Source organism: Pantherophis guttatus, chromosome 2 (assembly GCF_059756535.1).
Source record: "Pantherophis guttatus breed Tessera chromosome 2, ASM5975653v1, whole genome shotgun sequence".
In the NCBI taxonomy this organism is placed as follows: Eukaryota; Metazoa; Chordata; class Lepidosauria; order Squamata; family Colubridae; genus Pantherophis; species Pantherophis guttatus.
In genome coordinates, this window is record NC_142064.1 from 174,697,489 (window position 1) to 174,724,623 (window position 27,135).

General features: G+C 37.3%; 1 protein-coding gene across 2 annotated transcripts; it reads right to left on the reverse strand.

The window, feature by feature from the left end:
- Positions 1-11,940: 11,940 nt before the first annotated feature.
- Positions 11,941-26,039, reverse strand: FBXW9 (F-box and WD repeat domain containing 9). Of its 2 annotated transcripts, none has more exons than XM_034406807.3 (11): positions 25,677-26,039; positions 24,502-24,933; positions 23,714-23,853; positions 21,851-21,979; positions 19,035-19,147; positions 17,525-17,616; positions 16,065-16,213; positions 14,200-14,313; positions 13,997-14,086; positions 12,912-12,977; positions 11,941-12,737 (listed from the first exon to the last, which is right to left on the reverse strand). In XM_034406807.3, the coding sequence occupies exons 2-11, from the start codon at positions 24,929-24,931 to the stop codon at positions 12,663-12,665; spliced, it is 1,398 nt and encodes a 465-aa protein (XP_034262698.2). In that variant the 5' UTR covers positions 24,932-24,933; positions 25,677-26,039; the 3' UTR covers positions 11,941-12,662. The 2 variants fall into 2 exon arrangements, with proteins under 2 accessions (XP_034262698.2, XP_034262706.2); XM_034406815.3 differs by having other exon boundaries at positions 25,564-26,024.
- Between the last annotated feature and the right edge of the window lie 1,096 nt (positions 26,040-27,135).

Below are 27,135 nucleotides of genomic sequence, written 5' to 3' on the forward strand. Positions count from 1 at the left end.
GCTAAACTTGAATAATAGTACTTTGATTTATGGAAAAATAACAGCTGTCATTCTACACAGGCAGCAATGATTTTAGATTGTTGGTAAACTAGAGTCCAGAGCATTAGGATTCCAATACCAATTTTGTCATTCTGGGGTAAGTCTTGTTAAAGAGATAAATTTTTAAAAGAGTTAAATGCTTGATCTGTAAGATTATTAAGAGAACGAAAAGCAATACATTTTTCAGAAGACACCAGTTCAAAACCGTACTTTCCTAAAGATAAGTTCTTTCATCTGATAACCAAGATGGTGTTTGAAACATTATAATGCTATTTATCTTCTGTGCCAGCATTTCCCCACTCAGGATTTTGATATCAGCAATCAGCTGATTGTAATTGAAGATGCCAATCATTAGAACAGCTGTTGGCTGAGGATGGATCACAGAATATGCCGGTAGGTTACATATGTTCATAAGCCTTCTAGGAATGAAGGTTTGACAGAAGCAACAGATTTCTTATTCAAAGACCCACATGAAAAAAACACTGGCTATTGTAAGATATGGATTAAGAAGCAAAGACTTCATGGGTAAAAATACCGAGTATATTTCCTAACGCTTGGATTGATTGGCTCAAATTTTTTTTCCTTTTGGGGAGAGAGAAAAATGCTGTCAAGGCAGAACAGGATTTCAGGGGAAGATAGCGCATTGAAGAAGTTTCAGCAAAACCCTGGAAATTGTAGTCATTTATAAGGAGTTGGTTAGTAGTTCAGCTCCTACGATCCTCTCTGGATAAGAGAGAAATGTCAGATCACCCAAGCTGTTTCTCCTTATTGTTGCTCCTTACAAAGAGACTGCAAGACAGCAGATTCTGAAAGGGGGAAAATTGGCAGATGGTTCACCATAAGTATGGTAGCTGCAAATGGAATGGTTCAAAGGCACTAAGTTTGTGCACTTCCCTTGCTAACCATCTTTGAAAATTACTCATTAACTCATTCAAGGAAGTTAGATGTCTTCAAAGTGACAAGCCTGGAAAAATCTGGTGAGTGCCTTCAATCTCTAATATAAGAAAATGAAATTTATATTTATAATTTTAAAGAATTTAACAACAAAAAAGGCAATGTTTTGGCTACAGAAAGTTTTAAATGGACTAAAGGGCTCAGAAAATGTTGGAATATTGGATTTTGAGGATGAAGTCTTCAAAATTATTTTTAAAGAGGAAATGTATGTTTGTGAAAAATAATTTATTATGGTATTTAAGGATATATTTGAGCAACTCCATCAGGAATTGCACTGAGACTTTGAATTAATTATGTCAGCTATGTTGTGTCTTTTGGGGAACAGGCTATCTCCAGAAGATGTTACAGAACTAGATATTTATTTTATTTTAAAATTTTAAAAATTTCACCTTTATTATTTTAATTCAAGACAGTGAATATGCCTAATACGCCTCCTATCTCTTTTCTCCAAAACAACCATCTGAGTTGAGTTGACCTGAGAGACAGAATGATTGGCCCAAAGTCACTCACCCTATGATTTTGCAACAAATATATTTAGATATACAATAAGCTCCACTTGAGAACAATATGAGTGAAACTCCAAATAAAAATTTGCCATTAGATGTAAAGAGAAAATTGTGGGAAGCTTTAAAAATTATGAAGGAAAAAAATGACAATCCTAGGGAGCAATTGGAATAATACTTTTTAAATATTTTTTTGCTGGATTTACAAGAGACTGCTTAAAAATATTCAAGAACTTCGTAGTAAGGATCAAAAACTATTGACCAGGATTAAAATGGGACACGCTGTCATTTTGGGCGGCTCTGTTTGTATGTACTGATGACTGGAAAAATGTGATATACTAGGTTAGCTTATATAGTGTTTAAACATTAACTATATAGCCATTTTTTGTATCCTAAATTTTTAACATTTAAACACTTTGTATCTAATATGTGGATTTATTTTTTAAAAGAAAATGTCTTTTTGTTATGTTAAACTCTAGTTGTTTGTTTATATTAGGATGCTGGGAATACTTTATTTTGTTAATAGTTTAGAATTGAGATATGGAATGTTTATTTGAATTGATATATTGCTATTTTGGGCTGGTTCCCTCTGGAATTGTTGGCATTTGAAATGGGAGAAATATTGGAGTTTGTCTTAAAAAATAAATGGCCTCTTTTTCTAATATTAAACATTAGGCTTTGTTTATTGACACCAGGATATTGAGATCTTTTATGTCTTTTAAATGGGATTTTGCTTACAGCTAAGAGATGAGATATGGAAAGTTAAGTTTTATATATGTTAACATTTTAGAGCTCTAAACTTTTTCTTGATAATTGAATAAAGAGATGTAACTTATTTGATTTGCTTGGGGTTTTATGGGATGAAGAGTTTGATACTTATTAATTAAGAGAAGGTGAAGAGATTATGAAACTTTATATTTGTCATGATAGTGGAAAGTTGTTTTCTAAAAGGGGATCTTTTTAGTTTTTTGTTTTCTTGCACTAAATTTATTTCTTTTCTTTTTTCCTTTAAGCTTTTATTGTTCTTTTTATTTTTTTGATAACATTATGAAAAATAGCAGAACAATAACCAGGAAAAACAAGATTGCAGCACCAAAGAAACAAGGATAAACATACAAAACATTCATTTTTCCCCTTCCAGACAGATCTATTAATGAGAAAGAGGAACAGGAAGAGAAAGAGAAAGATTAACAAGCCACATCACTAGGAATCATTAGTTACTTTTTCTCTCAAATTCTGATTAATATATTCTGCTGCTTACCAAGATTGTGTTTCTTCTCTCAGATATATTCTGTTTGTAATAAGAACAAGATATTCATTGGAACAATTATACAAAGTAGGCATCATCTAACACACCACAATAGACCTAATAACTCATCAAAGATTTTACCCAAAGGTTCTTGAGATATAGTATAAACTTCTAGTCCCAACTGTTCTAGACAATCAAACTTTTGAATTATTTGATAAAAGCTCAGAATGAAAGATGACTGTGAGGTTTTTAAGATCCCTCATTCTAAGCAGTGGTGGATTTTGTAATGGAATGTGCAGATGACTTTGAGGAAAGAGGCTGCCTAGGAAACAAGTAGACAAGAATGCCTTAACAGTCAGAGAAAGAAACTTAGGAAGGACCCAACCGAATGGACCAAGCAGTTAAAAGTAGCGACAGGAAGTTTATACTTTCAGACTTGCAAGATTCTGTAAAGGTAGCCTTACATTTAGATTTAGCTCATCTATTTCATTATCTGGTTTACTTGACAGATTATAACATTCACCCATTTCTCCACCAAGAATGGGTTTTCGTTCTCCAATCATAGGAGTTATGTAATGTACTTCTCTTATTCTCATGTGATGCACTCCTTAGCAGCATCAAGTATCTAATTTTCCTTTTAGATTTTTTTAAAAAAAACTTCTTTATGGAAAACCTTCGTTCCAAGTTTGAGCATATCTTTCTGGATTTTATATTATGCTTTCTGCATTTAATAGAAAACATTGTTCATGAATGTAAAGCAATACACATTATAAGATGAAGTTCACAAAATTTTGCCAAGTCAGAGATAGTTTATTACCATAACTGAGTTTCCACTATATTCAGGGGAATAATTAGTGTAAACTGTATTGTTCCATTCATTATTTTTTTCTCTGAGCATTCCATTATTTCATACTGCTCATTAAATAAAGAAATTAGGAACATGAAATTTAGTGCATCAATGTAACCTCATCTGATTTGTAAACCACAGCAGGTTTAAAGTCTGGATTAAATTTGACTAAAACATGGAACTATAAACAATGATAAAATCTTAAACAATCTAAAATCTTAAAGGAAGTAATGGGGGTGGAACAGGAATTTTTTTATTCACTTCTATTGGGGCAGAAATTTTAGATGGGAAATGAATTTAGCAAAGATTATTTCATGTCAAACATATTAAACATTCAATATATTTTCAGCCAGGTCCCTTTCAAGAAATTGTTAGAATTGACTTCCGGCTGATGTCACGGCAAGATCGGAGGTGAGGAGCGGGGTCTCCGCACTCCTGTGCAGAGTTCTCCCTGTTGGAGGGCTCCAAAAGGAGCTAAAGCCACCCTGTAGGGGTGGTGAAGAAAAGAGGAGCACCCCGCAGGTCACAGAGAGCAGCAACTCTCCTGCTTGACCCAGGGCTTCTTCCCTCTCATCCACAACGAGGAGAAGAGGCAGCCATCATGGCTGCCATGAAGCTGGGACAGCCGAGACAACAAAGGAATGTGCAGGAGTGGTGTAAATGAACAGTGACTGGAGCTGGATGAGAAGATTCATTTTTTTATTTAGACCCTAACTTTAAAAGAAAAAAAAAAAGAAAAAAAAAGAAAGAGGAAAATCCAGGAAAAGAGACTCTTAGAACTATTTCTTAAAGCGGCAAACAACCAGAGAGAAAAATCCTAGACTCGAAAGAAAGGAACCAAGGGGAGAAAAGCTAAAGATCTTTTAAAATATAGAAAATTGGATTTTTTAAACTGGGTAGGTGTTCTTTTGGAAAGGTATTATAAAATGCTGGAATTATTTACTTGAATAGCTGACTTTGTTTCCATAAATTGAACTAAAATTGGATTAATCAATTTATCAGACTTGAAACAACACTGAAACCTAAGCTGAAGGCGCCATCTACTGGTGAATGAAAAATATACCATATCCCTACAAGCCTGGGAATAAACAACATTCATCATTCTGGAGGACTATGGTGTTATTTACTGTTCTATAACTATTTATTTTATGATTACTGGAGACTTTATTGTGAAAATAAAGAAGACTCTTAAGTAAAGCAAAGTAAAGTAAAGTAAAATGACTTAATTTGTGGAAAGCTGCCTGGACTATTTAAATGGAACTGATCAATAATCCTGAGATGTAAACAACTATGATTATTGAACTTTCTGAGGAGCAACATTGGACTTGAATATATTGTTTTTGGACTTGAGTAAGAGCGGGACTTATTAAAATAAGACAAGATGCTTCCTCAGGGGGAAATGAGTGAGATTTCAAGAAAAATGGCATTGATGTTTCAAAGCATTAGGGGTACTATGACAAAGAACCATAGAGAGAAAAAAAACTAATGCAAGGCATAAATGGCAAAATAGAAAATAGGCTACAACTGATAATGAATGAAGATCAAAGAGTCCAAGAAAAAGAGGAAACAGTAGAAAGAATAGAGGAAAAGATAGAACAGACAAACCAGGAAACAAAGCAAGAAGATGAGAAGGAGAAGATGATAAAGATAATAATGACTGATGAAATAAACCAAGGGAAAAGTACTTTAAGAGATTTAAAAATGGAACAGAATAATTTGGAAGATACTTTTGAAAGGGAGATAAGGGTTTGTGTGGACACTCTGGAGATCTGGAGACCTGGCAACTCTGGAGACCTGGCAGTTTAGGAGGATAGAGATGGCAGAAATATTCAGACTGAATGGTGAAGACACAGATGCTGATAGAGACAAAGATCCAAGAGAGGAGTATGGGAGGCAAGCCAAAAAATGAATAAGAATTGAAGTATTAAAACGTTCAAGAGATGGTGGATAGAAAGGAATTATTATGTTTTACTTTTTTTCTAATATAACAATGGCCTGATTAAAAACTGAAATAGAGGTAGAAATAAGAATACATACCTTTATATAAAACAATAGTTAGATGGAAAGATTGAAGGTTGAAAGATGGTATTATTAGGTATGTCTAAGATGACTGGTACTTGAATGGCATATTGTGACTTTGAACAACCAAATAATGAAGAACTATGTTTTAATATAAACGTGTATTAACACTAGGATTAGTAATGGTGGCCTGACTAGAAGCTAGAATAGACGTAGAAATAAGAAATAGGGGGGATATTAGCAGATATAATTTTCATATAATAGAATATAAATAATAATTAGATGGAAAGATTAGAGATTGAAGGATGGTATTACTATGTATGTTAAATAATATCATTGGCATTAAAATGGAACACTGAAATATTGAATAACTAATCTAAAACTATCATGTATATCAATACTAGGATTATATAAGTTTGACTAATGTAACAAGTATTGTTATTGTTGTTGTTGTTGTTATTATTATTATCACTGTTTGTATCAAAATGAACTATATCCAGAGGCCACATAATTCATGTATTGAGATTGATGTATATTTAAAAATAAAAATCCAATAAAACTTAAAAAAAATATTAGAATCTGCCAATTTAGGGAATCTTTGTTGTTTATTGTCTAGAATCTACCTTTCCAGTTCTACCCTACCCATCTACCCATTTTGTAGTTTTTCAATCATTTGGGCAAATTTTGTGTGCTTTTGAACATAGCCAAGGTTTTCTGCAAATATTATTTTGAAGATTATATTTTAAGAAGCAATACAATGCCACAAATAAATGAATTAACATTCTCTTTGGATCTAAGATATTTCACAGACACTCCCTTCCCTCTCAAATCTTATTGATAGAATAATTAATTTTTTAAAATAATTTTGTGTAATTTTAAAAATACCAAATTTAGCAGGGAGGGAGAAAATGAAAAGAGAAAGAATACAAAGAAGAAATAAAAGAGAAAAATTAAAAAAAATTTTTTTTAAAAAAGTGACTATAATCTTTATTACAAGTACAAGCTTAATATTTCTTTCCCCTTGCATCCATATATCTCTTCCCACAGCTCATCACTTATCCATTTGCAAATCCATAAATCATTAACTTTTCAGTCCAGTTGTCATCAAAAAGTCCATAAAGAGCTACAGAAATTTAACAAATTATTTTGACTTTAACCCTGGTAAAACAAATTGGTTTTAAATTCTAACAATGGTAGATTTTGATTCGTTCAAATGCTGTTTTAGATTTTGATCTTTCTTTCTTTTTTCTTTTTTCCATCTCTAAAGTTGCTTCAAGGCTTTAACAAGCCTCTTTTGTTAATTCATCAAGAAGTTGTTATCCAGAACATTATCTTGGCTTGTCATTTGTATTTCCATATTAACTGCTGTCTCTATCTTGTTTTTCTTTATTTTCTAGTAAATCTGCCTACGCTTTTTCAGGTCTTAGTTAATTAGTTAGTTAGTTTATTATATTTGTATACCGCCCTTCTCCCGAGGGACTCAGGGCGGTGAACAGCCATGGTAAAAACAATGTACAACAAAAATTGAAAGCTTATTAAAATAATTCAATCATTCGGCCAAATTTAAAACATCCAACTAAGATCATTTTAAAACCCCTATCAAAACCCAATTTAAAAAACCTTTATCCTGTCAGTCCAGCTTGCTGGAATAATAGGGTCTTCAGAGTGCGACAGAAGGCACGGAGATCGGGGATCCTTCGTATGTCCGGGGGCAGTTCATTTCATAGGGCTGGGGGCCCCCACAGAGAAGGCTCTCCCCCTGGGGGCCACCAGTCTACATTGTTTGGCTGACGGCACCCTGAGGAGGCCCTCTCTGTGGGAGCGTATTGGTCGGTGGGAGGCAATCGGTGGCAGAATGAGGTCCTGTAGATAACCAGGTCCTAAGCCATGGAGCGCTTTAAAGGTGGTAACCAACACCTTGAAGCGCACCCGGAAGACCACCAGGAGACAGTGCAGCTCACGCAAGATAGATGTTACATGGGAGTGACGAGTCGCCCCCATTATTACTCACGTGGCTGCATTCTGGACCAGCTGGAGCCTCTGGGTGCTCCTCAAGGGGAGCCTCATGTAGAGAGCATTACAATAGTCCAGCCGGGAAGTGACGAGGGTGTGAGTAACTGTGCGCAGGGCGTCCCAATCCAGAAAGGGACGCAACTGGGAGATCAGGCGAACCTGATAAAAGGCCCCCCTGGCCACGGCCGTCATATGATCCTCCAAAGACAGCCGTGAGTTCAGGAGGACACCCAAGTTGCGAGCCCTCTCTGAGGGGGGTAAGATCTCATCCCCAATAGCCAGCGATGGTGTCAGCTGGCTATATCGGGCCGTCGGAAGCCACAGCCACTCAGTCTTGGAGGGGTTGAGTCTGACCCTGTTCCTCCCTATCCAGATCCACACGGTCTCCAGACAGCGGGACATCACGTCAAGGGCATCATTGGGGTGGCCTGGGGTAGAAATGTACAACTGCGTGTCATCAGCATACAGTTGACACTTCACCCCAAAGCCACGGATGATCTTGCCCAGTGGCTTCACATAAAGGTTAAACAGAAGAGGCGAGAGGACCGACCCTTGCGGCACCCCACATGAGGAACCTCGAGGTCGACCTCTGCCCCCCCATCAGCACAAACTGCGTATGGTCAGAGAGGAAGGAGAACCACCATAGCACGGTGCCCCCCACTCCCACCCCCTCTAGCCAACGCAGCATGATACCATGATCGATGGTATCAAAAGCCCCTGAGAGATCTAGGAGGACCAGGACAGAGGAGCAACCCCTGTCCCAGACCCTCCAGACATCATCAACCAATGCGATCAATGCCGTTTCCGTGCTGTAATCTGCCCTGAAGCCCGACTGGCACGGATCTAGATAGACAGCTTCATCCAGGAATCGTGGAAGTTGTCGCACCACCACACTCTCAACAACCTTCGCCGCAAAGCAGAGGTTGGAGACAGGACGATAGTTAACTAATACAGCCAGGTCCAGGGAAGGCTTCTTGAGGAGAGGCCTCACCACCGCCTCTTTCAGGGCGGATGGGAAGACCCCCTCACTCAATGAAGCGTTGGTAATCTCCTGAAACCAGCCTCGTGTAACCTCCTGGGAGGCCAGCACCAACCAGGAGGGACACGGGTCCAGTAAACATGTGGTAGCGTTAAGCCTCCCCAAAATCCTGTCCACGTCCTCAGGAGTCACATGGTCAAACTCTTCCCAGGTGACACTCTCAAGACTCACCTCCGTCCTCATCAGGTCTTCATCATGTAGGTCTTTCAAAGCATTTTCTTTACATCTTTCCTTTCTTCTTTTCTAAATTATACATTCACATAAGCAAATATTTCTGACATTGCAGCTGCAATAGGCCCCATTCTTCAAGTATCTTGAAATGATTCACACTTCACAGCATTATCTGTCATTTTCTCCAATCCAATACTTATTCTCCAATTTAAAAATTAGAAGTAGCCTTTTTTATTTTCCTGCCTTCTAGTGTGTATTTTTTGACACCATAAAGACTTATTTCTCTGTTATTTGGATAGACTACCGTATTTTCCGGCGTATAAGACGACTTTTTAACACATGAAAATCTTCTCAAAAGTCGGGGGTCGTCTTATACGCGGGGTGTCGTTCTCCTGTAACCAGGCAGACCAGCCCGAAAGGCTCTGACGAGCCTTAAATGGCTCTGGCGATCCCAGCTCTGACGATCCCAGCTCTGACAATCCCAGCTGAGTTCCCTGCAACTCAGCTGGGATCGCCAGAAACCATGTAAAAGGAAAAAAGTTTTTTCCCTTTTACTCTGAGGATCCAAGCTCTGATGATCCCAGCTGAGTTCCCTGCAACTCAGCTGGGATCGCCAGAACCATGGCTCTGACGGTCCCAGTTCTGACGGTCGATCCCATCCCAGCTGAGTTCCCTGCAACTCAGCTGGGATGGCCAGAGCCATGTAAAAGGGAAAAAGTTTTCCCCCTCCAGCTTGCTTACCTCAGCTGCTAGTCCCAACGCTTGCCTTGCTTTGCTTGCCTGAATCTATTCAGGCAAGCAAGCAACTCCCTGCCTGCAATCAAGCAAGGAGTTAGTTGTGGACTTCAACTCCCAGAATTCCTCAGCCAGCAAAGCAAAGCTGGCTGAGGAATTCTGGGAGTTGAAGTCTACAAGTCTTAAAGTTGCCAAGGTTGGAGACCCCTGTTCTATTGGGTAAGTTTTTTTCCCCTTTGGGAGCTTTAAAAAAAATAGTCAATTGGGGTTTTTTTAGTTGTTCTTTTTTAGACCTAGCCATTTAAAGTTTAGGAAGTTTTAAATTTAGCTTTCATATAAAAATAAAAATAAAATAAAACAATATTTGTGCAGCTTTCTGAGATTTAGTGTGTTTCTGTAGTGTTTCACTCCAACTACACAAACACACAAAATCTCACAAAGCTGTATGTGGAATTTTGTGTGTGTAAAGTGTGAAAGTTGGTTTTTTGGACTTTTTGTGGCTGTGTGAGGTTCCTGATTGTTGCAGGGGCCATTTTGGGTCTAGCACAGCTGCTTTTACATTGTGGATGAGCCTGTTGTGTTGTGTTGTGTGTGTTTAGAGTGTGAAAGTTTTTTGGGGGGGCTTTTTGTGGCTGTGTGAGGTTCCTGCTTGTTACAGGGGCCATTTTGGGTCTAGCACAGCTGCTTTTACATTGTAGGTGAGCCAGTTGATGTTTTTTAATTTTTATTTGGTGTGCATTGGAAGAGGGGCAGTCTTATGTGGCGAGTATAGCCCAAACCCTATATTTTAACAGGAAAAGTTGGGGGTCGTCTTATACGCCCAGTCGTCTTATACGCCGGAAAATACGGTAAATAAAATAGTATCCCCATGAAGGAATTATTTAATTTAATTTTCCCAAAATCTTTTAGCAAAAGTCCTATAGTTCCAAATGTTTCTTGCCCTTTTTGACATTTATTGTTGCTTTAACCATTGCTATCCTGTCAAGCACAGCTTCTTTCAATTGTTGGATATTCAACTTTGTATCAGATTTAATGTTATCAAGTCAGCGTGTTCTTTGCTTGCTCTTCTTGTTCCACCATTTCTAGCCTCATTGCCTTCTCCAGTGAATTTGAATGCATGACATGGTCAAAGTAAATCAGACGTGATTTTGGCATTTATATCTCAGCTACAAATTTTCACAGTTTTAGTCACAAATTGAGCTCCGTGGATCTTACTTCATACTTAAGAGATCCATAGAGGGGGCATGCATAAGTGGACTAATGTTCCTATCGTCCGTCATTGTATTTTTATTTTATTTTTGTTTTTGTTTTTTTAACAAATTACAATAAATAAATAAAATAAATAGAAGGAAAAGAATGACACTGTCCTGCTTAGAGTTAGTAACTGTTGTGGCCCGCCAGCGGCCTGCGCGGATTGTGGCTGATCCTGACGACGAGGAAGCTGGTGTGGGGTCGCGCCAGCAGCCTGTGCAGCCAGCACTTGCATCGGACAGCGAGGAGGCTGAAGAGGATGTGGTGCCAGAGGCAGAGACTCATCCAGGGCCTTCAGAACCTCCAGAGGCTCCTTCAAGTGGAGAGAGCGAAGTGGAGGAGCTTCTCCTCAATGCTCGAGCACGCAGAGCTGCCAAAAGGCAGGAGTGGCTACTCAGGAGGAGGAGGTCTCCTCGAGAGTAAGGTTTGAGGATAATTGGCCACTCCCTTAACCTATTTAAGTCACACGCAGTTAGTAATTTCTTGCTGGAAACAATGTGTAATTATTACAGAGCATTTTGGAGAGTGAGTGTCTTATCGTATCTTGTTTTCTGGGCTGGTTGCCAACCTTTGCCAGACTTTGTTTATTCTTGGTACGTTATAACTTTGATAAGGACCGTTGGTGTGTGTCACAATCCTTGGGAATCCAGAGCTGGGGCAGAACAGTAACATTTTTAATTCTCAGCGATAACAAGAAGATGGAAGAATTTTAGCTTATCGATTTGCTTTTGTTAGATAATTCAAAAGCAAGTTTATGTACACATATCCAAATGCATTCAAATTTAACCAGTCCTTAGATTCTTGCTTATAAAATGACAAAGGACTGACAAATAAATTAAAAAAGCTATAAATGATAATACAGCAATTGATATTTTGTGTTGCACTCGTGTCTATATTCTAGATTTTCACATTATGTTAACCCATGGTTTACTTTAATCATGATATACTGAACAAGCCTCAAGGCTAATTCAATAATGCTAGATTACAAATCATGCTTTATAAAATACTGTGGTATTGTTCATACATAATATTAAAACAAAACCAACCAAACCATGTGGCTGAGCACAAGACATGAACCTTGCCATATGTCACTGAAGAAATAGTTCATCTTGTTCAAAACTTGTTTTTGTTATAATTTAATAACGACAAAATTGAGAAAATGGTTGTACAGTCAAAATTTGCTATAATCTTATTTAGTGGGTTCCATTTCTTAATTCTAAACCAAATCTTTTAAAAATCATGCTTTAAGACATGCTTTGCTTATCACAAGGGAGGAAAAAGGCAACATAACTCTTGATCTGCCATTATGGCAGAGTTATTTTAATTAAATGTAAACGTTCACCAGGCCCGGTTAGCTGGGTAGTCTCTCTAATCATCACCCTCCCCTCTGCCCATAATTCACCCTTTCATGCTTAGACCTGTGCTTATTTACCTGGTAAGCCAATAAGTTCTTGGCCATCAAGCCATAGAGAGTATACTGCTCCTATATGTTGAGTGGGGCAGACCTTGAAGGGGCCAGAGGATGGAAAGAGTACACACAAATATGTGTTTCAGCCAAACAAGATGAAATGAGAAAGAGATGGCCAGCAAGAAAGGGTTAGGTTAAGGTTAAGGTTCAAGTGTGAATCAGATAGCCTCCATACAAGCCTCTCTGTTACCCCTACTCAGACAAGCAAGGCTGAGGTTTCAACATTTGATTATTCAGCACCAAAGAACATATTAAAACAACAACAACAACAACAACAATTCAGCAGATACCAGGAATCTGGAACCTATGAGGAAATAATCCAATACACTGTACTTGATGATCCTGAATTTAAGAGCATGGCTTTTGGCTTGTCATCAAATACTGAGTTTCCAAACCTCCAAGGACAAACCACCTGAGGCAGCTACTGCCACATTTCCTTCAGCACAGATCTGCAAAAAAAAAAAAAAAAAGGATGATAAGCAGTAAGCCCACAATAAGCCCACAATAAAATTCCATTTGACCCAAAACAGTGATGACGATAGTGAATGGATCCCTCCTTTCATAGCTGCAGCACTCCTTTCCTAGAATAATATCTACCAGCATCTCCATCCTGTTGTCCTTACCCCATTTAGCACATAGCTGTGGGTCTGTGAGAAGATGACCTTTGGTGGATCTGTAGGAACATGGATCTGAAAGAAAAATACAAGAGGTTTAAGTCTAAAAATGATACGAGAATATAACAAATTGGAAAAAAAAAACCTTATTTTACTTTGTTATATGTAAAGTCTAGAGTCCTAGCCACAAATGTTGTGCCAATGCAATTATTTGGTATAAGCAACTCTCCAAAATAATGGTCTATGAATCTGATAAAGCCAGGCAGTATGCAGTGAAGGAGCTTATCTGTACACAGTGATATGGAAGCAATATGTGAAAAAACTATAAGATGGCCTTCACCTTATTTCATCATCTTTATCTGAAGCTACCCTAGAGTTGGTGAAATAATCCAATGTTTTGGTTTATAGCTAAAACTTTATGGAAACTAGGATCTCATTCTTGCTTTATTTTTCAGTAAAATATTTAAAAATGATGGACAGAATTCATTTTGCTTCCACTGATCGAATCTACTGTGATGTGATTATTTTTTTGTTCTGTTTTGTTTTGCTCCTCAGTCACAACACTACCAGAACTATTTTTCCAGGCCACAAATAATTCAGTTATTCTTTAGATTTGATTTGATTTTTCAGTCCAAAGAGAGCACCCACCAAATATATAAAGCATGTTAAGGACTAATTGTTTGGAAATGCATATTTTGTAAGAAAATACACATAATTCATGCAACTTCTTGTGCAGATTTAAAAATAAACCAATGCAGAAACAGAAGAGAATTTACTTTTTGATGAACCCATGTGAAACAGAAATAGATTGGAAATCTATGAGTCGTGGTGCAGCAGTGGTTAGAATGCAGTATTGCAGACTAATTCTGCATTCCACTGCCAGGAATTCAACCCTGAGAAGCTCAAGGTTGACTCAGCCATCCATCCTTCTGAGGCTGATAAAATGAGGACCCAGATTGTTGGGGGCAATATGCTGACATTGTAAACCACTCAGAGAGTTCTGTAAAATACTATAAAGTGGCATATAAGTCTAAGTGATTTTGCTATTACTGTTCATTCCTAATAAAGTACTTAGATACCACCACAATTCTTACACGGAACGTCTTGTCAGTGGAAGTTGTATACAGGGCACCCAATGAGTGTTGGACTCCAGTGATCTGAGAGCGATGACCTACATCAAAATACTGACAAAAGAAAAAGCAGTGAGACATCAAATGACAGAGAATTGTTGTATGTGTGGAAATTAGAGAAGAACCATATTTCTCTGTTCCTCCATGATCTATCATCAGTACCATACCCGAATTTGCTGGAAACGCCCTCCATTGTTCTCAAAGACATATAGCATTCCATAATTGTCACCAGCCCATAGTTGAGAACCCTGGTATGACATGGAAAATAGGTATGTATCCAGCTGTGGGAAAAGATAAATATCATTGCCATAGGCTCAGTTCTGCATGACACCAGACGTAAGTATGAAATAACACAAGTCCCATGGTCAGTAGGTTTATTATAAAACTTATATACAAAAGTAAGGTCATATATACATTTTGTCTCAGGTAAATATTAAATTCCACTATTTTCTTATTGTTATTAGAAAAATATATGTGATGCATTTAATTCTATCCTATTTCTTATTGTTTAACCTCTATATTTCATCATCCTCACAATTTATTTCTTATCAGCAAAAGTCCATTAAGTATTATCAAAAATAAATACCTACTTTAACCTTGTTCAAATAAACCAGCTATAGATTTCTTCCCCATACTTTAATAATCTTAGTTTTTGGTTCCCTTCAAATAATGTCCTATAATTTGATTTATTTTTTTCATTTTTTTATCCCGTCTCAGAAAGTCCTTCAAGCCTTTAACAGATTTCTTTTGTACATCCAGTAAGAAAATGTTATCCAATTCACTGTTCTGATTCAATACTTGTATGTCCGCTTTAAATATTAAGACATTAACAAGTTTCATTTTTATGTCCACTGTACTATCTTGTTCCATGTTGTTCTTGTAACTTCTCATATTTAAATCCCCTATTAAATCAATTTCAGTCTTATCCAGTATAGCTTGTTCTTCTTCTGTGACATCTGGTATAGCTTGTTCTTCTTCTATGACATAGATATAATCTATCTATGGTATCAAATATTCTTAAAATTAAGACAAAATTTCTGTGTCTATTATTCAAAATGTCCAACAAAATATACAGCCACATTATTTTGTTCCATTTTTTGTTAGATCAAATTTAAGTATACTTCTCCTTTAGCTGTAATACTTATTTTCTTTTAGTTCCCTCTAGTGTCCAATCTTCAAAGTCCCATTGTATCATTTTCCTCCAATGAACCCAAGCAAAAAGGATTTTTATAATTTGTTTTAAATTTTTATTCCAAATATGTTTTTTAATTTTCTAAAATCAACACCCTTTTGCTTCTTATTCAAAACCGCTCAGTATGTTTCCAAGTCCCTAAAATCACATTTAAAACTTCTTTCTTCAAGGAGGAGGAGACTCACTCAATGAATACCATAAAAACCTGCTGTTAATATTTCCAAGCAGTAAACAATAATTCCAAAGATGATTTAGAAATAAGATTCGGTAGAGTGTTTTGTACATAACAGGCTGTGTTACAACTGTGAGCTTAGATGATATCACTGAACTCCTAGCCATTTGACTCATAAGCCAATCATAAAACCTCAGTTCTTGTAGTCTACTTATGTGGACTGGCAGTCCAAAGTGTGAATGGCAATCACATGATCTTTTCTTTTTCCAGAGAGAACTTGCTTGTCTGCAGCTAACATTCAATCACCGTAAACACTATTCCCCTCCAGCAAGGATGTCTAACTTTACCATGGTGCTTACTGGAAATCCATTCCATCTCCTACTTAATCTCATCTTCTACTTCCTTGTACTAGCTTTGCATTAGCTATTATTTTACTAATATAATCTAGTCCTGTCTCTTTACACTAGCTTATTCTTATCTAACTTTCTGTATTCTTACTGTATTCAAATATGTATCTAACTTCTCTCAGATCTGTTCAATTTACAATCTAAGGGAAAATATGAACAATTGTATGGAATAGTTAAGGATCAGATTTTTCCGGGGTTTTTTTCTTATATAACTATTGGCTAGTTTTATCATGAAAAAGAGATTGAAGCTGAGTAGCTCACCTGAAGCCTTTGAAGCACACTATTGGTCCGCCTGTCAAAACATACCAGCGTTCGATCCTCACTGCCAGAGACAATGATGTGTTCGTCAGCTGCAAGGGATAGGACTGCATTGGAGTGAAGCCTGCGGCTCATCACTGGGGCATAAGCAGCTGTGAGAGAGGGCCAAGAGATGCATCACAAGAGCCCAGTCACCTGCACAAGATAAATCTTATAAAATGTGTGGCTTGCTCAACTAAAATCACATACAAATTCTTTCTTCAATTGAGGTTTGCCATTTAATTATCAAGATAACTGCAAGCAGGAGAGAAAGCAGAGTTTCCTTTAGGAATTCTCTTGCCAGCTCCTCCCTGTCTCACCACTCCTAATGAATTGGATGGGGTGTGGGGAGGGGAGGGTGTTTCTATTACATACAGAAAATTAGTATGTATTACCCATCATAAGAATTTATACCCAAACAATCAGAGTGGGGAATTATAATTTTCTTGCAGCAAGCTTTCTGCTTGACATGGCAGTATTCAGAAATTAATTGTAGCTGTAGGGAGGCAACGTACTCTAACCTACCAATATACCTCTTGATGCCAATTAATTCCCTACCCCCACCTAATTTAATTTTTTTAACAAAATTATATTGATTTAAACATAAATAAACGGAAAACTGTATACTGCAAAACAGAGTTATTTTCAAGAATATTGTACTTCCAGGCTTTGCATTGGCCACAGGGAATATAAAAATGGTAGATGACTGCAACCATGTTCAGAAATAGACTTCCTTTTCTAGAAAATAATAACTGTAGAGTAAAGAAGTAGAAAGCATCTTCGGTGGCTAGGGAGAATGATGGGAATAACCTCAATAGTTTGCTTTGTGATAACTGAGTGTTTTGTGATTGGTTCATAGACAGCTTGTGAATGGGCAAGCCTTCTACATGGTAGTAATTTGGGAGCATCCACAAAATGCCTAAATCTGGTACAGAAGACATATAATGTCTAGATAGATGGAATAATCCTTTCTTTTCTGACTGCTCTTGGTCCACTGAGATAAGAAGACCCTAATATATAGTAATCTATGACTTACAACCATAATCAAGTTCAGAAGTTTGATTATGTTATTGAGGTTGTAAGTTGAGTCATTATGTGACCAGGCTCAATTTTATGATTGTTTGCAATGGATGTTAAGTATGTCACTGCAATCATCAAGTAAACCACATAGTCATTAAGTGAAACACATGGTTGATTCCAGCTTATCCTATGGGCATTTTTGCTGAAAAATGGCAAAAAAACCAAAACAAAACTTAATCACACGACTGGAGGATGCTGCAACCACTCATAAATGCCAGCCAGTTATCAAGCACCTGAAATGCAATCGTGCAACCTCTATGCCTTAACTCTGGTGACAATGATTGTTTGAAAGCAAGCAGTGGCATGTTAAGTCTCCAGAATGTAAAGAAACAACTGGTACTAACCTCGTGGATCATAGACTGACACTTTCTTGTCATATGTTCCTGTGACCAGAATGTCAGGCAAGTAAGAAAGGCACAATACGGCTGCTTTCTCACTAGAATCCAAAAGGAAATGATCAGGCGATGTGTCAAAAAGCATATTTTATGGTCACACATTCAAGTCAGTAAATCCTTGCTCAGCCTTGGGTTTTCCATTATTTCTAGCACTATTTACAACATAAATTAGCAAGTTCCCATTTTGCTGCTTGCAGTGAATGTCTATTTAGCATCATCGACTACAACTGATAGGTGGAAAAGCAATAGAAAAAAACCACTCTGCTGCAGCATCAGTTAACAAAATTCTGTCTGCCTAACTTCATTCCCTTTGACTGCAAATCAGAAGAGTCAATAGAGGACTTATTTACATGCTGAATTATAGAGAATTTTAATTTTAATGGATTAATTGAGCAAAGCAATTTATTCATACATACATATAATTAAATGTGAACTTTTAATAGTTAAGAATATCATCTTGGTGATTTTTGGCATTTGCATAACACCATAAATTAAACTCAACACCATAAATTAATGAAGATGATGCAATCTGCACCATCTGCTTCATCAAGTAAGCCATTACAGAAATTAGTTTATTATATGAAACATCCAATATAAATCTGGAAGTGTATTCCAATTGTCCACTATGTTAGTTTTCATTAAATTTGTAACCACCAGCTCTCTAGATCTAAAACCAGCATGTCGGTGTGGAAATTCTAGAAATATAAGACTAGAAAAGATTGCGCTATTCTTACAGCTATAATACATTTATGTAGAATAACCTCCCTCCCTGCGATAGGGTGAGCTACTATGTAAGTGAGCTGGAATTTTCTTTGTGGGCTTGTACCTATCCAAGTTAAATATTTTTCCTTGAAATATCTCACAGCCAAATACAAGGGGATGAACCCAAAGATAGGAAGAAAAGAAATTCTAAACTTTCTAGAAGCACCTGCAAGCTGCTACATATGCATATCAGAGATAAGGTATACAAGGTTAAAATGAAAGAAGACTTATTGTACAATATTTACATTATAGTAAACATAAACTGAAATAAATAAAATTTTAGTTGATATTTTGGCTCTGGGTAGGTCTGCATCAGTTCCTGTCCTTATTCACCCTCCAATGCTCCTTCACAACCCTTTGTCTAGTCTTTTTTTCTTTTTCCTTTTTATGTTGATTTAATAGTAATTGTACATTAATCTAGTCTTTTTAATCAAATCCTTGGGAAATACTACAAGAAAAAATTAGATGAAATTATCTGACATTTATTATAATTCAAGACTGGATACTTGTACTATTTTAGGCCTTTTGTCATTATTTGATTTTGGGAAGTAGGATGTTAAATTTCTCTAGGGCCCTGATTAAGGACTGAAGCCAACATCTTTATTCTCTGGTCATTATTAATACTGTTTCTTTGAATCTAGTTTTCCTTTATCATTTACTCTTCCAAATAAATATAGTGTATAAGCAGCAACAGTACCTGATTTCTCCAAACTGTTTTCCATCAGCAGCTATATCCCATAACTTCACTTTGCTGTCCCAGGAGCCTGAACATACACAGTTATCACATGAAGCCAGAGACCAAACCCACCCCTAGGCAGTGGGAGGAGAAAAAAAAAAGGGGGGGGGGGAAGTAGAGACAAAATATATATGACAACTCCAGCTAATCTTTTCAATGATTACACATTGCAAGAACAAGAACAAAAATACAACAAATGCTTACAGTTAGGTCAATTAACTTTTCCAGGTCAACTACAGAAATATTTCTTTTCTATCTCTTTCTGCTTTTTCCTCATATTGCTATACACGGCAAAACATATAACTGAGAAAAACTCTGAAGACAACCAATCTCCTGTTATATATGAAATAAGATACAGCAGCTTAATAAATATACATCATTGTAGAATAGAAACTCAGTTTCAATTTGGTATCACAATTTTTTTTGATCTACAGTGGATACACACCCTTGTTAAAATGCTAGGTTTTTCAAGTGAAAAAAAAAATCAAACCAAGATAAATTGCTTCAGTATTCTTAAGCTGTACAATTCAATTGAAAAACAAACTGAAATCTTTGGGAGGGTGGGGAGAATTAAAAAAAAAAAAAAGATTAGAATAATGTGGTTTCATAAATGTTCATATCCACTTATAAGTAGGGTTGTATTCAATAAGTTGTGTTCAAAATTAACCAATCGCATTCAAACTTATATTAAATAGTATTCAATACACATCTGTGCTTAATTAGAGTGATCCTGATCAGGCTTATATAAAGTTCAGCTGTTCTAGTAGGATTTTTCTGATATTTACTCTATTGCCTCTTACAGCAAAAATAATGGTTCACAAACAGTTCACAAAGCATCAAAGTTGGAAGTTATCAGTCAGGAGAAGGACAGGAGAAGAACACTAAAAAATTTCCATTGGATATACCGTGCAGCACAGTGAAGAGTCATTAACAAGTGGAGAAAATATGGTACAATAGTGACATGACCAAGAACTGGTTGGAAGCTGCCAAGAGGCCTATAGCAACATTAAAGGATCCGCAGAAATGTCTGGCAAGTTCTGGTTTTGTATTACATGTGACAACAATCTCCCATATTCTTCTTATGTCTGGGCTATGGGGTAGGGTGGCAAAATGGAAGCCTTTTCTTACAAAGAAAAACATCCAAGCCTGGCTACATTTTGCAAAAACTTACATCAAGACTGACAAAGGCATGTGGGAAAAAGTATTATGGTCTGATGAGACCAAGGGTGAACATTTTGGCCATGATTTCTAGAAGTATGTTTGGCACAAAAACAACACTGCACATCCTCAAAAGTTACACCACACCCAGAGTGAAGCATGGTGGTGGCAGCATTATGTGTTGGGGCTACTTTTCTTCAAGGTGGAGGGAATTATGAAATGTTCCAAATATCAGCCAATTTGGGCACAAAACCTCTGCTAAAATCCTGAAGATAGAGGATTTTCCCTTTTTAACATGACAATGACCCAAAGCATACCTCCAAATCAATAAAATAATGGCTTCACCAGAAGAAGATCAAAGTTTTGGAATGGCCCAGTCAGAGCCTAGACCTGAATCCAGCTGCGAATCTGTGGGGTGACCTGAAGAGGGTTGGGCACAGGAGATGCCCTTGCAATCTGACAGATTGGGAATGCTTTTGCAAGGGAGAGTGGGCAAAGATTCCCAAGGCAAGATGTGGCGTGCTGATAAGCTCCTACCCCGAAAGACTGAATGTTGTCAGAAGGTGCTTCAATAAAGTATTAGTTTAAGGCTCCCTCTTTTGAACATTAAACCTTCCCCTTTTCAATCTTCCCTGGTACCTTCTTTGTCATTTACTGTAAAAAAAGAAATTAAAATGGCCCATGCTTTTTTATGGCTAGTTACAAAGAAAAGTGTAGGTATATACATGAGGTATATGCTATCCTGGCAGAAATATGGCCTGTTGCTTCCAGGAAACAGATGGCATTTAGAAGATCTTTCAGTCCTCTCTAACCTCTGAGCAGGGAGTGACCATTCCCAATGAAAAGGAAGGGAATGCTTCAGCACTTTACTATGGTGATGCCTCAGTGCAATATCTTCTGCAGTGGATAGAGAAAGTCCACGTACCCGTTAAGATGCCAGCGTCAGGTTCTGATGTAAACGTGAGGGGAAAAACTAATGGCTATACAGCCATTAGTTAGAAAATTCCCAAATCATGAGTGATGTCGAACATATATAGGTAGTCCTTGCCTTACGGCCAGTCACTTAACAACTTGATTGAAGTTATGATGGGTCCCCCATAACATAGTTATGACATGGTTCTGAAATTCTGATGTCTGCTCCCCCAATGTGATCATATTTTGGGCTCTTGGCCCACATTTACAGTCATTTGCAACACCCTGCAAGAACATAATCGTGAATCACAATTTTGCAGGAAACCAGCATTTACTTCTGGTTTCTGGCAAAACTGCCTCATAGCAAACAATGGGTTTGCATAATGACCACAGTGTTCACTTTATGATGGCTGCATTTGCTTAATGACCGCTGCAAAACAGGTCATAAAACTGGTTCTGGTCATGTGGTGACCTGCTATATCACTATCATTACTTATGACTATAATTGAAGGCTCAGTTACAATAGTAACTTAAGGGCTACCTGTATACACCTCACCCACACAGAAACTCGTTACACTTTATTTTCTGATTTAAACAATGGAATGGGGCTATCAGATGGAAATTTGGGGGTTGATGATACAGAATTTCTGTAATAATACTTAATATTTATGTTTAATGCATTGATCTGCTTCAGAATCTCCAGTTACCTTGTGTGTTCCACTGCGCTCTGTCCCCAGCACTTTCACTAGAACTTTTTCTGGTGCTTTGCCCAGCTGCCTTAGATCCCACAAGTTGACATTTCGGTCTCGAGAGCCAGAAATACACAGATCCCCACCCTGGATAAGATAATAAAAATAAATGCTGATCAAATGATACAAGTTAGTGTCCCTCATATTTCACAGTAGTATCACAAAGACAGTGAGCAGACTTCCAACTTTTTTTCAGTACAAAAAAAAAATTATGTATAGTTTCTGTCACTCATACCCATGTCGGGTGGATTCCTGTAACATGTTCTACATAGGCTTGCCCTTAAAGAGCATTCAGAACAGGGGTGAAATGCTCCTGGTTCAGACTGGATCGCCCGATCCGGTAGCGATGGTGGTGGGTGGTTCGGAGAACCAGTAGCAAAAATCCCTGCCCCCTCCCATGCCCAGCTGAGCTGCGCAATCATCAGAGGCTTTCTTTTTTATTTTTAAAAGCATTTTTTCTACAACCTCTTTGGCCGAAAAAATGCTTTTAAAAGTAAAAAAAAAAAAAAAAAAAGCCTCTGATGATCATGCGGCTCAGCTGGGATCGTCAGAGGCTTTTAAAAGCATTTTTTTACAACCTCTTTGGCTGAAGAGGTTGTAGAAAAAATGGTTAAAAAAAAAAGTTTGCCACGCCCACACAGTCACATTAGCCCCCACCAAGCTCACAGAATCAGTAGTAACAAATTTTACATTTCACCACTAATTCAGAAGCTATAGCTGGTGCAAAACATGGCAATATTTTATATGCATGCCTAGAGTCCTCCTGTGAGAGAAATGGGTAGTTTCTAAATTTGATAAAATAAAATAAAATAAAATGTGGGCAGTTATGTGCATCCAAGATTGATGCACATTATACCTCTATTTTCTGAGCTGCATTGGTTGCCAATTTGCTTCCAGGTTCAATTCAAGGTGCTGGTAATGACCTACAAATCCCTATAAAGCACAAGGCTTTGTTGTTTGAAGGACTGCCTTCCCCTGATTACCTTTACCCATTCCAGCAGATCCAGCAGAAAGAACATATTGTGGGTCCCATGCATGAAGGAGTTCTATCTAACAGGACCCAAGAGGAGGAAAGCCCTTTCTGCTGCATCATCCACTCTCTGGAAGATTATGTCCCCGTAGGTCAGATTGTGTCCAATCTTGGCCTTTAGGAAGTCTCTAAAAGTCAAGTCCCCAGTGGATGTGGGGAGCCTGCAAGATAGCTGCATTGCTTATGAGCATTGGTTGATATTCTCCTGCATTTTTATTTTTGTAATCTATTGTTTTAATTGTTTTAATTTATGCATGTTTATTTTTCTGCTGTTTTTACATGTAACCCACAAGTAAGAAAGGAGGCTATATAAATTGAAATAAACATAAAACTTAAAGCCCATTATAAAGACAAAATCAGAATGATTTGACAAATACAGTACTTTAGGAGTGATTAATCAAGAATAAGTATGATGGGAAAGCAATAGTAGCAAACAAGGAATACTTTTTAGATTAAGTGATAGACAAATGAGAGTTGATTTTTTTTTAAGGAAGTGGCCAGTTAATCCTCTACTCAGCATTTAGATCTAAAGAATTATTTCATATAAAATGCTAAAATATACAACCAACTCCTACTATGAGGTAGTTATGCTTACAGTATAATGGAGCATAACATTGAGGAAAGATGTTTGGCCAGATTAATTTTGTTAGTTATTTTTTGACAGAAAAATGAAAATGCAGAACATTTTTCAACACACTCCTTTTAACTAAACTTCGGATGTTCAAGGATATACTTTTCAGAACATCAAAATGCTGCATCATTAAAATCAGCAAAGAGAGACAGGTTTTTACCTGAAGGAGCAGTACAGAATCAACAGATGCAAAGTGCCCTTCAGTAAGGGAAAAATACTCTGTGTTTTTGCCACTCTCTGCCCAATGTTGGAGATGTTCCTCTAGTTCAATGCAAGCTGTTGGCCAGTTAAAATCATTGCCTGCCAAAAATAAAAAAAACATATAGATTTTGTTTGGTGTAAAAAAAAATTAAGCAATATAGAGAATATATAGAGAGCTTATGTGTCTTATTTATGTTTACATAGTGGTTTCACATATAAACGTTAACATGTTTACAGAATTTAAACACCAAAAAAGGATAGATACTAATCACAAGAGTTTTACATAATGGAGCCAGAGTTGCAACACTGCAAAAGTGACTTATGACAAATTCTAATATTGCATTTTGGGAACTAACATGTTAAACACATTATCTTTAAATCATAACGGACTTGGTACTATCAGTTCAGAGACAATATTATTGTGCTTACCTGCAACACTCTAAAAATGAAAGAGAAGCAGGCTAGGAAATATTTATTGTTATTCTATCCAAAATAGTTACAGCAATATTTACAAATTACAGCATTTGAAAAGTAGCTCAAGAGTGAAATTTCTATTCATTCTTAGTGATAACCTTCTTTTCAGACAAAAAAGGAAAACTCCTTTTAGCTTCCTTCTTCCTCCCAACATCATCTACATTTAAAACACCAGTTCCAGCTTCCCCTACAATCAAAAGTTAATCATGTGAGAAGCTGCTTGTGAAAAGCTAAAATATAGGTCACCAACAGCTAGAAAGAAAACCCACCTACCTTCTACAACTGGATAGCAATTGCCAATTCTTTTTAAAAGTCGAATTCTCCAAATGACTTCATCTTGCACAATGTCCCTCAGTGTCTTGCAGACTAAAGGAAGGACATGCAAAACAAATCTGGCTTGCAGGTAGGAACAGATTTCTAAAATCAACTCTAGAGGAAGAGATAACAGCCCTAAAGCAGTTTCTTCAACAACAGAAGATTTTTTCAGTTCTAGAGGTGATTTGAGGTCTGATGTTCGGACTCTACCACCTACTGAGAGACACTCTGGAGGTAGACACTGGGTTGCTTGCCTGGACTGATTTGAAGTTCCAAGAACACGCTCCACATACTCTAGGGCCTGGGTATCTGGATCTATTTTGCTCTCTGTGTCAGAGTCATTGTCAGAGTCTTGCTGTTCAACAGAAGAACCTGGGACAGTTTCCATTGCTGCAGGAAGGCAAGAAGCAAACAATTCAGATAAGGAATGATAAAAACCAAAGTTATACCTTATTAGAAATTGATATTTCAATTAATACACTATTTCAATTAATAATACAAAAGTTTTATGCTCAAGGTACAAGATGTAAAAAGAAATTATCTATTGAACATTCAAAAAAAAATCCTAGATAATTAGCAAGATGACGACTTCTGAATGATAAATGTAGAAATAATCTTATTTGGTTTTATCTCTTCAAATAATAATGTTCATAGGTAGAGAAAAGAATAAGATTAGAAAAGTTGTTCTCATTCTGACTTCCAAACTTTCATCTGAAAATGAGAACCGAGACCACACAAATAAAACTGTTGGTTCCCAGCTACATCAGGAATGTTCAATTCATGCACATCCTATGGGCAAAGCATAGTTCAGGAGGAGGAAATTATGTTCTGAAACGGCTGTCATTTTTCCTAATGAATAAACCCAGAAATATGCCAAGGACTTCCTGGAAAGAGATTCCGGAAAGACAGCTTATCCTTAAATTTGACACCATAGAGAGGCAGAGTCCAAATCTCACAAAAGCAACTGCTTCTCTCCCACTTTTTATCATTATTTTAGCAAACACATTTTTGGAACCGAACCTCCTTATCTTGCTCTTCCCCGCGCACACAGCCCAGAGCCGATTCTAAAAAGGGCTGCTCTTCTGCTCTTTTCCTCCTCTCGCTTCCTTCCTCCACGCACGCTTATCATGTACCTGTCCGGGAAGTGCAGCAAGTGCAAAAACCAGCTCTTGTTGCCGAAGACAACTCCTCCGATCAGGCAGACATGGCATACGAAGAGCGGTCACGCCCGCCTTAGAGCCCTGGGAAGAGCTACGTTCTGCAGATGCGGAGCTCCACGGAGTTAAAAGGTTAATCCCAACGTCGGGTCTTGTTTCCCGGCCCCAGCAGTGAGCCAGGATCCTAATCCTCACGGCAACCTGCCTCAGCCGCTTCGTCGGAAAGGAAGAACCGGCACCATCGGTTTAAGAAAGCTTCGTCCTGACAGGTCAGGCCCGCCTTCGCGCGTCTTGTCTCCAAGGAGCAACCGCTTCCGGCGCCAATTGATGACGCAAAGCAACCTTTTAGGAGAGGCGCTTCCACAAGTCTCCGATTTTCTAGGTTCTAAGTACGGAGCATGCGCACAAGAACTTTTAGGTAGCAGCTGCATTTCGGCAGCCTCAACCATACTTTTTAAAAGAAATCTGGTTGTTTATTATCTGGCTTATGGCAGCGTTTTAAAGACATTATTTTACATTTTCTATTAACAAAACGGACTGCTGTTTAACATCTCGACGAGGATTAAGACAATTGAGGAATTCAGCAGGACAGGATTGCCTTATATATGTATGAACAAATGTATGAAGTTATGTGCATGTTCCAGTATGTAATATAAAGTTATATTCTGTAAATGCATGCATAAACTATACAATCATTTTACTTTTGTTTAAATGAATTATGTAACTGAAATGTGTTTTGGTAATTAAATATTACACATGTATGACTACCATATAGTTTAAAGGAGCTCCAGAACAACCGTGTCCAGAAATATAAAATAGAGTTGGTAAATTCTTGCATTGACTTGTGTAGTAACAAATCTGTAATATAGATGATGAAACACAAAATCTTGTCAGAAAATTGGTTAGTGGCTAAAATTCTGATGTATATTGTATTGCCCAAGCTAGGTACATTTAAAACCTGAAGTCCAGGTAACAGGAAAGTGGTTACAGCTGTCTGATTTTAAGGATACATTATAAGACAGTTATTGTGACCTCTAATTTTCCTCTTTTCTGAAAGCCTGACAATTTGCATAAATCTAGTTATCTTCTGAGCTCATTGCAAAATAATGGTTATCAAAGGGCTCCAGCAGCTTCACTAGCACAGCTGTATTAGAAAGGAAATAATCTTGAGTTTGTGTATAATTTAGAATTCTAATTCCACATTACTCAAGTGCATCTTTTCAAAAAGTGTTTCATTCGACCAACAAATTGTATTATGATAACTTGAAAAGGCAAATCTTTTTACCAACAAACTGAAGTTACTTGAAAAAAATAGTTTCCCATCCTCCACAGAAGTACTATCTTCAACAAGGCACTTCAAGGGAAAAAATTAATAAAAGTTGAGCATTAGGAAATACAGAATTCAGGATTCTTCTGCCCAGCTGAATTTTGGGGG